Source organism: Mytilus californianus, unplaced genomic scaffold (assembly GCF_021869535.1).
Source record: "Mytilus californianus isolate M0D057914Y unplaced genomic scaffold, xbMytCali1.0.p SCAF_3, whole genome shotgun sequence".
Classification (NCBI taxonomy): Eukaryota; Metazoa; Mollusca; class Bivalvia; order Mytilida; family Mytilidae; genus Mytilus; species Mytilus californianus.
This window is the reverse complement of record NW_026262679.1, coordinates 23,649,947-23,665,588: the sequence shown is the minus strand read 5'-3', so window position 1 is coordinate 23,665,588 and position 15,642 is coordinate 23,649,947. Positions and strand designations below refer to the sequence as shown.

Here is a 15,642-nt window from a genome sequence, read left to right as displayed (position 1 = left end):
TAAAGTTGCTGCTGTGGAATTCAATATTGAGACAATGACATTTTGAGAATTTTGGCCTTCAGCCATATCTATGTAAAGGTCAATCAACTTTATTGGGGTTAAAGGTCAAAGCCACAATGACCTAATGTTACCGACAAATCACCTGCCCATAATGTATCTACACACTTAGTTTGACTTAGTTCGGAAACCCAAGTTCTCCAGAAAACAGTTATGCACGAGATGCCATTAACTATCATAGAGTCAAGCAAGTTTGGGTCAAGGGTCAAGGTCGAAGTCAGAGTGACCTGATTCTGGTATTTGATAAATCCCGTGATGCTTTTGCATACAAAGTTTTGTCAATCTAAGTGCTACGGTACAAAAATTATGCACCGTACACAAATCAGACAATGTTTTCCCATCATAGGGGTCAAAGTCAAGGTCAGTATGATGTTTCTGCATACAAAGTTTGGTCAATCTCAGTGCTCAAGTACAAAAGTTATGTGCCAAACACAAATCAGACAATGTTTTACTATCATAGAGGTCAAGGGTCAAAGTCAAGGTCAGAGTGACCTGACTTTGATACATGACACCCATCCCATGATGCATCAGCATACAAAGTTTGGTAAACCTACAGTACAAAAGTTATGTGCAGGAAAGAAATCAGTCAAGGTTTTACTATCATAGGGATCAAAGGTAAAAGTCAAGGTCAGAGTGCCCCGACTTCTGGTATATATGACACACCCCAGCCCATGATGCAACTCCATACCAAGTTTGATTAACCTAAGTTTTACTGTACAAAAGTTACCGTACATGAAGTGGGACAGACAGGCAGATGGATGGACTGACAAGGTGATTCCTAAACACGCAGTGCAAGCAGTTTTGGTTAATATAGGTAAGGAGTTAATGTATCATTTTATATCTGTTTACACAACTACATTTTGACATTTACGGATGTATAAGTCTGCAGTCATGTCAGCATAGTATTGAGTTCTGTTTTGTTTTTTTAAAGTGCAGGATTTCTGATTAAATCAAGAGTTTAAAACTTACCTGTATAATTGAGACATTTGTTGAGCAGAAATATTTGTCTATACGATTTTAAAACATCTTGTTCAAATATAACTATTGTTTATGAGTATTATTGCAGATTTCTTAAGACTTTTATATATATATATATATATATATATATATAAGAAAATTAATAAAAGATAATAACGGTTTCAATTCATCACATTTACTAACGCTTTCACAGATCTTCAGGTAATGTGACTTGTATACATAAGTCAATGTAAGTGTTATAAAACAATTGATTGACGTTAACAATAGTATGACGTTAACAAATACAAGGGAGACTAAGCTACTAATGTCATTTTAAAATTTGAGTAAAGTCTTTAAAATGTTATTTAAGGAAAAATTAAAATATCATTTATCATTTAATCCCGGGATGAGAATGTTTATGAAAAATTCTTCTTTTTTCTTCCGGAGAAAATCATTTTGACGATTGACCATATACAATGGAAATATTTTAAATCGTCCATTAGAACAATGATGGAAATGGTCGTTAGCTAGAATGATTGTTAAATCTTCATGGTTGGTTTGCTGCCTATGAACAGTCATTCTAGTCCGCAGTTTTTTTTTTGTCTCTCCAATATAGAATTCCTCACAATTAGAACATATGAGAGAATAAATGACGTTTGAACTTTTACAAGACATGTTTTGTTTAACTGTGAAATGCTTTCCATTTTTAAAATAAATTGAACTTTCTTCTATCAAATCTGGACATGTCATACATCGTTTATCAGTTCATTTTCTAACAATAGGCAAAGTTTCATTAAAGTCAAATTTTGAAGATGTTAGATATATCATTTTAGACTTTTTGACTGTCTTTTACTGTTGATAATCTTCTTTTTTTGTAAGACTTTGTTCATTTTTTCACTTTTGTGTAAATTATTTTCAATTTGTTGCATGAAACTAAATATGTCATAATCTCGTGGATTATATGTTGTTATATATTAATCATAATCTCGTGGATTATATGTTGTTATATATTAATCATAATCTCGTGGATTATATGTTGTTATATATTAATCATAATCTCGTGGATTATATGTTGTTTTATATATATATATATATGTGTGTAATTACTTACTTGTTGTTTACTAAGACCCTGTTTTAGCACCAATGTGATTTTAGTTTTGTTTTTGCAAACATATGGTCCTGTCTTAGGGACTTTATGTCCTTTCTGTGGAAACTGTTTCCCATGCATTTTTCTTCCAGTATCTAATAAAATAGAGACATAGATTGGAAACTACCATTGAAGATATTAGCTACCTGCAAACTCATTTTGATGCTTTTCAACAATATGTAAGACCATAAAAGTAGGCCCTATGGTCCTTGATTGATCTGCTCCATCATTTCCAAGGAATAGACAGTTTTTTTTTGGTTTTTGCTTACTTGAAATATGCCATATATATTAAACATAAATTTTCACATTCTACAATTTTTACTTTCCTTTTATTTTCAATTTGTTGCACCACTTCGTCCGCTGCCAGAATTTTATCAACCTCAGATCATCTACTATAACTAAACAGACTATTTCTGAACAATAGTATATGGACTATAAAAAGATTTATTTTATAAGTCATTTGATAAACACATCTTTCTTGTAGTGGGAATAGAATCATATTTATTTGTGTCTTTAATTAAGAGGAGTTTCAGAAAGAAAAAATTATTTATACATTTCTGTTTATGGATTATAATGAAAATGTGTTTTTACCATTTGATAAATATTCAATGTATAGAATAATCAAATAGAAATGATATGGGATTTGTTAACAGGTAATAAATAATAAAGTCAAAATTATTTAACTCATAAGGGTTTACTCCATAAAAATGATTTATGAAATTTTATATCATTTTATTTGTTTAGCCATTTTATCAGAAGATATAAATTTTTAACTAAACATTAAAAAATGATAATTGATGCATACTCCACAAAATTCTGAATTACAGTAACTGCCAAATTAATGAATTGTACTCACTTTGTCTGTGGAAATTTTGAGCTGCATAATCCATTACAAAATCTTCCTCTGACTGTTCATGTTGATAGACTTGTTTTGGTTTTGCCCCACACTTGAGGTTTTCATCCACCAATATAATAGTTTCTGTGTCATCTTCTATTTGCTCAAGTATATTCGAAGTCTTGTGCTTATTATCAAATAATGAATCAATACCTGGTTTCGAAATACTGTGCATGTCTGGTTGACCAATTCTTCGGATTTTATCATTTATTCCCTCTTTTGCCATGGTAATCCCAATTTTGGTACCAGATAGATATACCATATTTCTTCTAAATTCCATCTTCAGTGAATGTTTACTCTGATCAAATTCTAGAATTGATTTCCAACTGTTGCAGTGCTTTTCAAGATATTTCATGACTCCATCATCTTGAATTACAACAGTATCAGTGTATATGGAATGGCTGACAATGAAATCATTTAATTCCACCATTATACCATCAAGAAGCAGACTCCTAGCAGTGACAACAATGCTGTCACCCTGACTGTCATCTATAATACAAGTGCCACTGAAATCATTTTGTATTTCTTCCTTTTTGTCAGTCCACTCATCAATTGTGAGTACAATCTGATTTGTTGAATCTAATACAATTTTTTCTTCTTCTATTTCATCCTTGATTATCTTTTCTACCAGTTTTTTCTTGTTTTGGCAATTTGTGCAAACTTTAACTACTGGTGGTTTAACTTCTATAACGACATGGAGATGGTTATCCCTAATGTTCTCCACAATTGTCTGAAGTATAACGTCCTTCTCCAGCAGTTTACATTTATTCATGGAAAGATCATCTATTTGCCAAAGTTCATAATCATTTTTTGCCTCATAAATTTTTATTTCTGCAGACCTTATATCATCAGGAACACCTATCAATGTAACCTGTCCAGTAGTGTCGTCTGCTTCAATATTTAAATCATCTGCCAAGGACTGCAGATCATCAAGCACATGAACCTCTTTCAATAAAGCAAGGTGTAATGGACTTATATTCTTCATTGTTTTTGATGTGATTTTATTCTTTCTATCTAATTTCTCTTGAATTTCTATCTTCTTTGCTGAGATTTGGTTATGGAAGTTTTCAACAATTTTGGATTCACCGACAAAAACAAATTTCCGTTGAGAATCATCACTAAACAAAACTGTCAATTCTTCAGATGTATGACTAATTTTAGTTTTGTTGATATATTCAAGTAGTGAATCTTTTATTGCATCATTAATCTGTATTTCCTTTTTGTGAGCACAACATTTAACAAATTCTTCCCATGCTTTTCTTATATCCTTTTCCCATGTTTTAACTTTCTGTCTAGTATCTTTGTTTTTAGGGTCAAGTGTACATTCAATATGCATTTCATCCTTTTGCATCAATCGACCATGATGTGCTTTAAGTTTTGCATCACATACTGATGTAATTTCTATGATGAAAGATTTGATATGACTATCTGGAACAGATAGTTTGAAAGGAGCAGGAATGGAAACTCTATGCAAATTGTGATCCCAACACATCCCATGGTCACAATAATACATTGGTGAAACAATAACTTCACACCCACTGATTTTAATATTGGTATCCTTAAGAATTTTTTCAACTTCTGAAAAAAATAATGTTAGATTTTAAACATCAAATAGTCTGTTTACAAAAGTTTTAAGTAATAATGGCCTCCTTCTGTCAGATTTGTTCAAAGTTTACCCTATAATTCAATAAATGCAAAATCAAACTCCGCTACACTTCCAGCTGACCCAAGAACACAGTTATTTTGTAGTGCATTCCTTTTAGACCATAAATGCAAAAAAATTTGCATCTGCACTTTCTTAATAAAATTTGTATAGTATAGTTTGTGACTTATTAAATTAAAATTATAGATAAACTGTACACACAGAGATATGTCTCCCCTTTTCATAATTTTGATAGCATAATGTAAATGTTGAATTCAAAATTGTAATATTCAAACATGTTAACTATGCAAAACATTTAAAGTCAATGAATTATGATTGAAGGTGGAGGGCCAAATTTAACACCTCCATAGAAATGAGAAATGGGTATGCTTACAAAACTAAATAGTTTTACCAAATACTATTTACTTATCATAAGTGGTTCCCTTTAGACTAACCTAGACACAAACTTTAACTTGTCAACTCTGCAAAAATTTCAATCAAACTAGAGGCTCTCAAGAGCCTGTGTCGCTCACCTGTGTCTACTGTGGTTTTGGAAATCATGTAAAATAAGGTTAAAATCATAATAAATAGTATTAGATACCCTATTAATAATGATTGAGGCCAAGTTTGGTTTAATTCGGCCCAGTAGTTAAATTTAAAGCAGGTCAACCCATTGTAGTCTTACAATAGTTACTGAAGACCCCTTATCATTATTTAAATCAGTTTTCAAGTTGTGACCATTTGAAATTGTTTTTTTACAATTTTCCCATAGACTTCTATAGTAAACCCCTATGTTCTATTTTTAGCCATGGCGGCCATGTTGGTTGGATGACAGGGTCATCGGATACATTTTTTCAATCAAGATACCCTATTGAAAATTGTGGCTTAGTTTAATTCTATTTGGCCCAGTAGATTAAGTGGAGAAGATTTTTGTAAAAGATTACTAAAAAATTTACGAAAAATTGTGAAAAATTGACTTTAAAGGACAATAACTCCTGAAGGGGTCAATTAGCAATTTTAATCATGTTGACTTATTTGTAGAGTTTACTTTGCTGAACATTATTGCTGTTTACAGTTTATCTTTATCTATTATAATATTCAAGATAATAACCAATAAAATGCTCCGCTGGGGCGCAGCTTGATACGACCACAGAGGTCGAACCCTGAACAGTTGGGGCAAGTATGGACACAACATTCAAGCTTGATACAGCACTGAATTTGGATTGTAATTAAATATTTGACACAGCATAGGTTTCTGACACAGAATGAAAGTGGTCTAAGAACTTAAAAATTTTCAATTTACCTATTCATACATGTGATGGACTGTGAAACTCAGATCAGGAGATTGGGAAATTTTGGTCAGGAGATTAGGACTCAGATCAGGAGGTTTTTAATCGACATTAATTTTGTTGTAAATGTAACCGTGTGCTGTAAAAATGGTCTTTTAAAGTGTGTTTTCTTCAACTTTCCAACCAATTTATTATGTTTATAGTACCCTTGTACTTATAAAGTTTCTCCATCTTTATATTCTACATGTTCAATCTAACATTGTTTTTTTCCAGTATGTTCTTTAAATTTTTTACTTCATATTCTATAAAACAATCATTGCAACCAGAACATTTGTTTAGCTGTCTGCAAATAGTTTTTTTTTTTTTTTTTTTTCTCTTGCAAATAGTTTTTATTTGCAAACTCAGAAATTCATTCTATCTATATAATAGTTAGGGTCATAGTGATAATATATAAATTTCAATTTAAGCCTTAAAAGGAAGTATAGAATCCTCAAATAATTTTCAAATTATTATTTTTTTATTTGTCCTAAGACATTTAAAATCATTTAATAACCATCCTTTTATGATTATTTGTTCAATTTATATTTTATTTATATTCTTTTAAAAATTTTCATTATTAAAAGGAAAGTAACTTAAAACAGGATAAATCAAGGGAAGTAACCCAATAAATACACAGTTTTTGTTACACAACGGCAGTTAGCCTGAGGTAAAAATCGTTGCTTACCAGTATGTTTGACACCCAAGCTGACAAGTGAAGCCATATAATTATGCATGTTAATTGATTTACAGGTAAAATATAACTTCAGGTAATGTCAGTTACACCAGATGCCTGAGATGTTATGTTGGGCAGAAATTTTTCATTCATGAAAAATTTCATACACGGGATTTTTTCAACGGGAGGGGGGAGGAGACCCCTGAAAACGGGATTATTGTACTCCCGTCGGGAGGTTCACATGTATGCCTATTCAAACCATATCATTATTATTTGCTTTTATATATAAATCAGAAATAACCAATTTAAAATGGAAAATGTTAAAGAAAAAAAAGGAAAAAAAAAATCCCCCCCCCCCAATTTTTTGAACCCCCTTATGATTCATCTCCCCCAAACTCAATCCCAGCTTTCCCTTTGTGGTATGGTACCTTGCAGTACAATTTCAGAGAGATTCATACACTTGAACACAAGTTATTGTCTGGAAACTAGAAAAATGCTTGTTTTTTGGCCCCTTTTTGGCCCCAAATTCCTAAACGTTTAGGGCAATTACCCCCAAACTCAATTCCAGCTTTCCCTTTGTGATATGGAACCTTGAAGTACAATTTCATAAAGATCCATACACTTACACACAAGTTATTGTCCTGAAACTAGAAAAATGCATGTTTTTTTTGCCCTTTTATGGCCCCTAATTACTAAAATTTTGAGGGAAAACCCCCAAAATCAATCCCAGCCTTCCCTTTGTGATATGGAAACTTGTAGTACAATTTCATAAAGATCCATACACTTACAAACAAGTTATTGTCATGAAACTAGAAAAATGCTTGTTTTTTGCCCCTTTTTGGCCCCTAATTCCTAATATTTGGAGGAAATTACCCCAAAAATCAATCCCAGTATTCCCTTTGTGATATGGAACCTTGTAGTACAATTTCATAAAGATCCATACACTTACAAACAAGTTATTGTCATGAAACTAGAAAAATGCTTGTTTTTTGCCCCTTTTGGCCCCTAATTCCTAAAATTTGGAGACAATTACCCCCAAAATCAATCCCAGCATTCCCTTTGTGATATGGAACCTTGTGGTACAATGTCAGAGAGATCCATACACTTACACACAAGTTATGTCTGGAAGTTACAAAAATGCTTATTTTTGGCCCCTTTTGGCCCCTAATTCCTTAACTGTTAGTACCATAACCCCCAAAATCAATCCCCACCTTCCTTTTGTGGTATTGAACCTTATGGTAAAATTTCAATGAGATCCATTCACTTAAACTAAAGTTAGAGTGCGAAAAACTAATGTGTATTCGGACGACGACGCCGGACGACGACGACGACGACGACGCCAACGTCATACCAATATACGACCACAAAAATTTTTTTGCGGTCGTATAAAAACTGCAAAATTTCCTTAAAATTACCAATTCAGGGGCAGCAACCCAACAACAGGTGGTCTAATGCGTCTGAAAATTTCAGGGAAGATAGATCTTGACCTGATGAACATTTTTACCCCCATGTCAGATTTGCTCTAAATTCTTTAGTTTCAGAGATATAAGCCAAACTGCATTTTACCCCCATGTTCTATTTTTAGCTATGGCGGCCATCTTGCATGATGGGCGGGGTCATCGGTTATATTTTTAAAACTAGATACCCTAAGGATGATTTAGGCCAAGTTTGGTTTAATTTGGCCCAGTAGCTTCAGAGGAGAAGATTTTTGTAAAAGATTACAAAAATTTACAAAAGAATGTGAAAAATTGACTTTAAAGGGCAATTACTTCTTATGGGGTCAATTGACAATGTTGGTCATGTTGACTTATTTGTAGATCTTACTTTGCTGAACAATTTTGCTGTTTACAGTTTATCTCTATCTATTATAATATTCAAGATAACCAAAAACTGCAAAATTTCCTTAAAATTACCAATTCAGGGGCAGCAACCCAACAACGGGTTGTCTGATGCGTCTGAAAATTTCAGGGCAGTCAGGGCAGATAGATCTTGACCTGATGAACATTTTTACCCTGTCAGATTTGCTCTAAATGCTTTAGTTTCAGAGATATAAGCCAAAAACTGCATTTTACCCCCATGTTCTATTTTTAGCCATGGCGGCCATCTTGGTTGATGGGCAGGGTCATCGGATACATTTTTAAACTAGATACCCTAAGATTGACACGTCACCAGTGTCTGAGCAGAAAGTTGTTGAACCAGGGGTATGTTAAAGAACGTCTCATCCTTTTTCTAAAAAAAGTTCATCGGAAGGTACCAAGACCTTGTTGATAAATATTCTGTATCAACTTCACAAATAATACATGATGGTCTTGAAGTATAGATTCTGCGTACTGACGCTGTTTATCATCTTAATAACATGTTAAAGTGTTCTTTTATTTGTCTTTTTTCATATTGCTTTTACTGTTTGGTCTGTTTTTGGTGATATACATTTGAGGTGGCTCTATACTTATGCATCCCGTCATTGTGTTGTTTGTATTATTTTTCATTTTTACTTGTGTGCTTTGTCCGTGTACTTTTTATGTTTCTTTGATACATATGACGTGTCTCTGTACTTTAAACATCCCACCATTGTGTTATTGTTCTATTATAATTTTTGCATTCTTTGAACGACAAAATTATTTTATATCTCTACCTGTGTGACGTTTACATTCTGACGTCAAACACGCGATTCTACGCCAGAGTTAATGTTAAAATTACGATTCGGTCCCATTGCTTAAAATCCCTAGATCCTTTATGGGTTGATTTGGCATACATTTGGCTGCATTGAATACCTGTTAGTGACCTTCTGCTGTTGTCTGTTCTATGGTCGGGTTGTTGTCTCTTTGACACATTCCCCATTTCCATTCTCAATTTTATAAATAAAATACAAAAATAAGTAAGCAATGAACGAGGTTGTTAAATGTGATATATGCTTTTTTGTGCTTCTTTGTTAAATATTTGTTTGTTTTTGTTGTGATTAAGATTGTGACACGGTGTTGACTGCTGTACCCCTATTTTGACATTTTTACCTATTATATCTGTTTGTTTTATTCACACATCATTGTCAATATAATGGAATTTGATACAACTGTCATAAAAGTGAGAGGTTTAGCGCTATAAAACCAGGTTCAATCCACCATTTTCTACATAAGAAAATGCCTGTACCAAGTCAGGAATATGACAGTTGTTGTCCATTCATTTGATGTGTTTGTGCTTTTGATTTTGCCATTTGATTAGGGACTTTCCGTTTTGAATTTTCCTCGGAGTTCAGTATTTTTGTGATTTAACTTTTTAGGCCAAGTTTGGTTTTATTTGGCCCAGTAGTTTCAGAGAAGAAGATTTTTGTAAAAGTTAATGGACGACGACGGCAGACGACGGATGCCAAGTGATGAGAAAAGCTCACTTGGCCCTTTTGGGCCAGTTGAGCTAAAACACTGAAATAAATCATCTCTGTTTATTTGGAGGGCCAAATTGACTTCTTATTTACTTCACATTTTATGAATTTTGAAACTGCACTATTTTCACAGCATCTAGGTTTGGATATGACACTTGCAATAGTTCTACATGTATAACGATAACTTTACATAAAGGGATAGTCAATATCTTTGTTGGATCACAAGTCAAATGATGTTTCTTAATTTATTGTATTTATATCAATAATGATTTTTTTAAATGCTTTAATTAACAAGCTTTTCAGACACCTACCTGAATTATCCTTAAACTTTGCTGAAATAAATCCTTCTTCAGTGGTATAAACTCTCTGAACAGAAAGTTTCCTTTTGGATTCTAAATAATTCCTGAAAGTATCTTCTGTTAATTTGTCATCATGGGAACTGGCTATAACTAACTTTGGTGGATCAACTTCTCCAAATTCCAAATTAATACTTGTCATTTTTTTAGTTCTACATGATTCTCTAAGCTTTTCTATATCTAAATATATATGAATTATATGTTACATTACAGTTTATCTGATAGATGAAATAAAAGAGTAAAACTGTATACATTAAAAATAAATTCTGTTTTAATGATATAAAATAATCATATGGTTACCAACTTAGTTTTTTTGTCTAATAATCAATCTGTTACCTAGTTGGTAGTGAAAAATGTAAAAAATAAATGTTTTACAGCCTGCAAAGTGATGACGTTAAGATTATTTTGACATTTTGTGGTATTTTTTCACATATAAAACCACTATGCATGATGTATACCGTAAAAACGAAATTGGTGACCCTATCATTATTTTACATCATTAAAACAGAAATATATGTATCAACAACATATAGTTTTTAAGAAAAATCTATGTATTAGAAATTAGAGATTTGATGATTTTAAGACAACATTAAGAAGGTTTTTTGCAGATTTTATGTGCTTTCTATGCACATATTCACCTATTTTGAAAGAATTAAATCAGTAATATTTCGGATAATAAAAGAGATAAATGCATTATTTTTTTCAATTTTCAGTTAAAGTTCAACAAGACAGTGCTGTATGCAAAATTTTACCAAAAACTGTGACATAGCCCATTTACTATAACTTGACTTTAACAGACCATAATCAACTACAACAGAAGCAAAGTTATGACAATATTTATAAAACCACCCATACAACCATGGTTGCCACCATTACACAATCAGTGTTTTCAGAGTTCATTACATATGTGGGAGAAGTTGTTTTTATGACGCCATTTACCAGTTTGTGGATAATGCCCAACATCAGGTGATGAGAAAAGCTCTTTTGGACTTTTTGGGCCAGGTGAGCTAAAAATAATAACTTACCTATCTTATCCTCAAATACAACAACAGCATGATCTTCCTTGTCCCTCATGGATTCTGCAGTAATTATCTCAAGTTTGGCTCTTATTTCCAGATAATTGAAGACTGATTCAGTAGTTGTATCCTTGCCAATACCAGACACACATATATAACACTTCTCTGGTCCCTTAAACATATAGATACTAGATTTGAATTTTACAACAAGTAATGCTTTAAGATAGTAACCTTCTAACAATACTGATTGACAGAAAAATCACATATTTTAAATTGTTATTTATATTATATGACACTCTATGTACTGGTCTGTAAGTAGAAGATGTTTTACATGTCACTGCCAATATAAGGTCCTAAGTTTAAACTATTGCAGCAAAAACAGCCATTTTGAATTTCATATCATAATTAAAGAACCATAAGAGAGCAAGTTCACACACCACCTATATAAAGGGGAGAAGTGTTGAGTGACCTGATGGAATTGTTTTTTCTGTTAATTTTTAGGTATCATGCTTGTATTCTCTGTACTGGTTTCAGTTCAAGATTAATTAATCCACTTTATGGCATAGACTGATCTCGTGACAAAAGTTTGGTAACACTGTCAACATAACCAGTGTTTGAAATTAACCATTTCATCAGTTTCTTAAGGTGTTATTGTTTTTACAGCACATAAATTAAGATTGATCCAAGTTAGCTTAACGACCTTTTCATTATTATTATTCTTAAAGGTTATTACTTTAACACAGTTATAAGATTGCTGCGCTGTAGAGGAAATGTTCCCATTTGCTATGTAAATTAGGAATAAAATTATAAGTTCAGATAATAGAGTTGTACAACAGAAACATTATAACATTATAAATTAATAAGTGTATTTCAAGTTTTTGTATTTGGTGCTGTTCCTGTATTCAATAGTCTTAACATGGTGTCATAGTTGAAAAAACTCAGTAGGATTCTGTGGAACCCTGGGTCACACCTGCTATTGCGACTGTCAGTATAAAAGTGAAATATTGACTGCCAAAAACTAGGTCAATTTATTAGTAAAATTTATTATTATTTTTTTCCCGATTTTTCTTCAGATTTCTTGATCTTGAGAACTCTATTTCTAAGTTGGCATTTTTGTAGGTCTTGTATTGAAGATAATTTTTACTGTTTACAATTTATGCTTATCTATTGAATTTTTGAGATATAAAAATGCCATTTTATTAAATGGCAATAAATCTGCCTTAACTCTTTTTAAAATAGTTAATCAGCACTGATTTGCAAATCTGTCAGAGGCATTTCTGATATAATCCTTATGATATAAATTATATAAAAGGAGTAATTAGGTAGTTTAGGGCCCTGAATATTAAGTCCATAGTTTAAAGATAATAATAGAACAGAGGTCCAATGTCCCCCGCGTGGCACATATTTTATCTATGCATGGTACAAGGGCAATAACTAAAAAAAGCACTTTTTTTGTTCTATAAGACTTTTTATTAACATCATAGAGAAATGAAGGCTTCAGAGCAAATGCAATTTGGTTTTTGATCAGAATTTATTTTCGAAAGTGTCAAAGACATTGCTGATATAATTTATACCTTTGATATAAGTTTCATAAAATTCTGACACGAATTGAACACATGAGAGCAATAACATTGCAATTTTCCATATAATCAACATTTTCAAGGGGCATTACTCTTTTAAAAATAATTAACGGGCACTGATTTTTGAATGCTTCATGAACATTGATGATATAAACTTAAAATATAAATTTCATAAAAATTTGGCAAGAATTGTACACATTAGAGCGCTCATAAGGTTATTTTCCATATAATTAATATTTCCAAGGTCATAACTCTTTTAAAAATTATTGATGGGCACTGATTTTCAAATTTGTCCAAGACATTGCTAATATAAACCTATGATTTAAGTTTCAAAAATTCTGGCAAGAATTGTACATCTGAGAGCGCTAAGAATGCAATTCTCCATATAATTTATAATTCCAAGGGGCATAACTCTTTTAAAAATAATTGATCGGCACTGATTTTCGAACTCGTCCAAGACATTGCTGATATAAACCTATGATATAAGTTTCATAAAAATCGGGCAAGAATTGTACACATAGAGTGCTAATGATGAAATTTTCCATAAAATTTATGTTTCCAAGGGGCATAACTCTTTTAAAAATAATTGATCGGCACTAATTTTTGAACTCGTCCAAGACATTGCTAATATAAACCTATGATATAAGTTTCATAAAAATCTAGCAAGAATTGTACAAATGAGAGTGCTAACGATGCAATTTTTAATATAATTAATGTTTGCAAGGGGCATAACTCTTTTAAAAATAATTGATCGGCACTGATTTTAAAACTCGTCCAAGACATTGCTAATATAAACCTATGATATAAGTTAAATAAAATTCTGGCAAGAATTGTACACATGAGAGCGCTAACGAAGCAATTTTCCATAAAATTAATGTTTCCAATTGATCGGCACTAATTTTTGAACTCCTCCAAGACAATGCTGATATAAACCTATGATATAAGTTTCATAAAAATCTGGCAAGAATTGTACACGTGAAAGCGCTAACAAGACCGGACGGACTGATGGACGGACACCCAGTATTTCCATGTTCCCCGCAACGCGTTACACTGGGGACAAAAAAAAAGAAAGAAGGCGAAAAGAAACTACTTTTTTAACATTTACCACTAAAATAGGCAAAAAGTAGAGATTTTGATCAAATTTGACAAAATTGACAAAATCGCCTGGATTTCCACCATATTTAGGCCTGTGAAACAAGGAGTGCAGTCTTCAACAAACTATTATTTAAAACAGATATGTAAATTGTTATAATAAACATAATGTTAAAAGAAATTTACCTGTTTTCTTAAATTTTCAAAATGTATGCTATTAGTAACATAATGAAAAGAACACATATACCTAAATTTTCAATAAAAGGTATATTTTCTACCTAGTGATTGTTTTAGCTATGATTCATTGTGATATTGGTCAATAAATCCTAATTTGAAATTTTTGCTGGAATTAGGGCCTTATCTAAGCTACTCCTTTCTTCAAAATCTGGCAAGAATTGTACATGCGAGAGCACTTATAAAATCTGACAGACTGACTCACACACAGACGGAAGGACTGACAGACAGACAGTACTTCTATGTTCCCTATAAAGTGGTGAGTTAATTGGTTTTGAAAGAGATTTTTTGAATAATGATAAAAGAACAGAGTTCCAATGTTCCCTGTGTTGCACATATTATATTTTTCCAAGGGCAATAACTCATAAAAATAAATCTTTTAACTTTTTGATAAATATCTAAAAAAAAATGTAGGAAGGAATTCACTTACTATTTCTATTTCCAAGAGGAATAACTCTGTAAAATAGTATGTTGGCACTTTCCAAGACCTAACAGATACAAATTCATCATACAATCCTTTGATATAAACTTCATAAAAATTCGACAAGATATGTGAGAGTGCTAACAATGCAATGTATAATATAAGTTACATTTCAAACTCTTGTAAAAATAATAGAGTAGCCTTGATTGTCAAACTCAAGACATTACTAATATAAACCTTTGATATAAATTTCAATCCTTCAAGAAATGTAGGTGTGAAAGTGCTTATACTGTAATTTTCTATATAGTTATTATTTCCAAAGGACATAACTCTTTAAAAAATAGTTGATCATCATTGATTTTGGATCTTGTCTGTGACATTTCTGATATAAACCTTTGATATAAATTTCATGAATATATCTGACAAGAATTGTGCTCTTGAGACTCAGCGCTTACAATGCAATTTTCTATAGAATTTATATTTCTAAGGGACATTACTCCTGCAAAAAAAATTGATAAGCGCTCATTTTAGAACTCACCCAAGACATTGCTGATATAAACCTTCAATATAAATTTCAAAACAATCCTTTAAAAAAAATTAGGTGTGAGAGTGCCTACAATGTAATTTTCTATATAATTAATATTTGCATGGGGCATACTCTTTAAAAAATAGTTGATTGGAACTGATTTTCAACCATGTAAGACACATTGCTGATAAAAACCTATAATGAATATCATAAAAATGTGGCAAGAATTGTAGACATGAGAAAACTAACAAGACCTGAAAAAAGGACAAACTAACAGATGGATGAACTGACAGAAGTCCTGTATTTCTATGTCCCTTCAAAAATAACATGTCACATAAGTGTATG

General features: G+C 31.9%; 1 protein-coding gene across 1 annotated transcript in view; it reads right to left on the bottom strand.

The window, feature by feature from the left end:
• The window catches only part of LOC127734141 (protein mono-ADP-ribosyltransferase PARP14-like), an 89,878-nt gene that overhangs the window by 60,002 nt on the left and 14,234 nt on the right, over nucleotides 1–15,642 (bottom strand). Inside the window, exons 5-8 of the mRNA XM_052243824.1 lie at nucleotides 11,454–11,616; nucleotides 10,384–10,608; nucleotides 3,018–4,634; nucleotides 2,126–2,256 (exon numbers count right to left, since the gene is read on the bottom strand). Of these exons, the coding sequence (XP_052099784.1) occupies nucleotides 2,126–2,256; nucleotides 3,018–4,634; nucleotides 10,384–10,608; nucleotides 11,454–11,616 (2,136 nt within the window). The remainder of the gene's footprint in view (nucleotides 1–2,125; nucleotides 2,257–3,017; nucleotides 4,635–10,383; nucleotides 10,609–11,453; nucleotides 11,617–15,642) is intronic.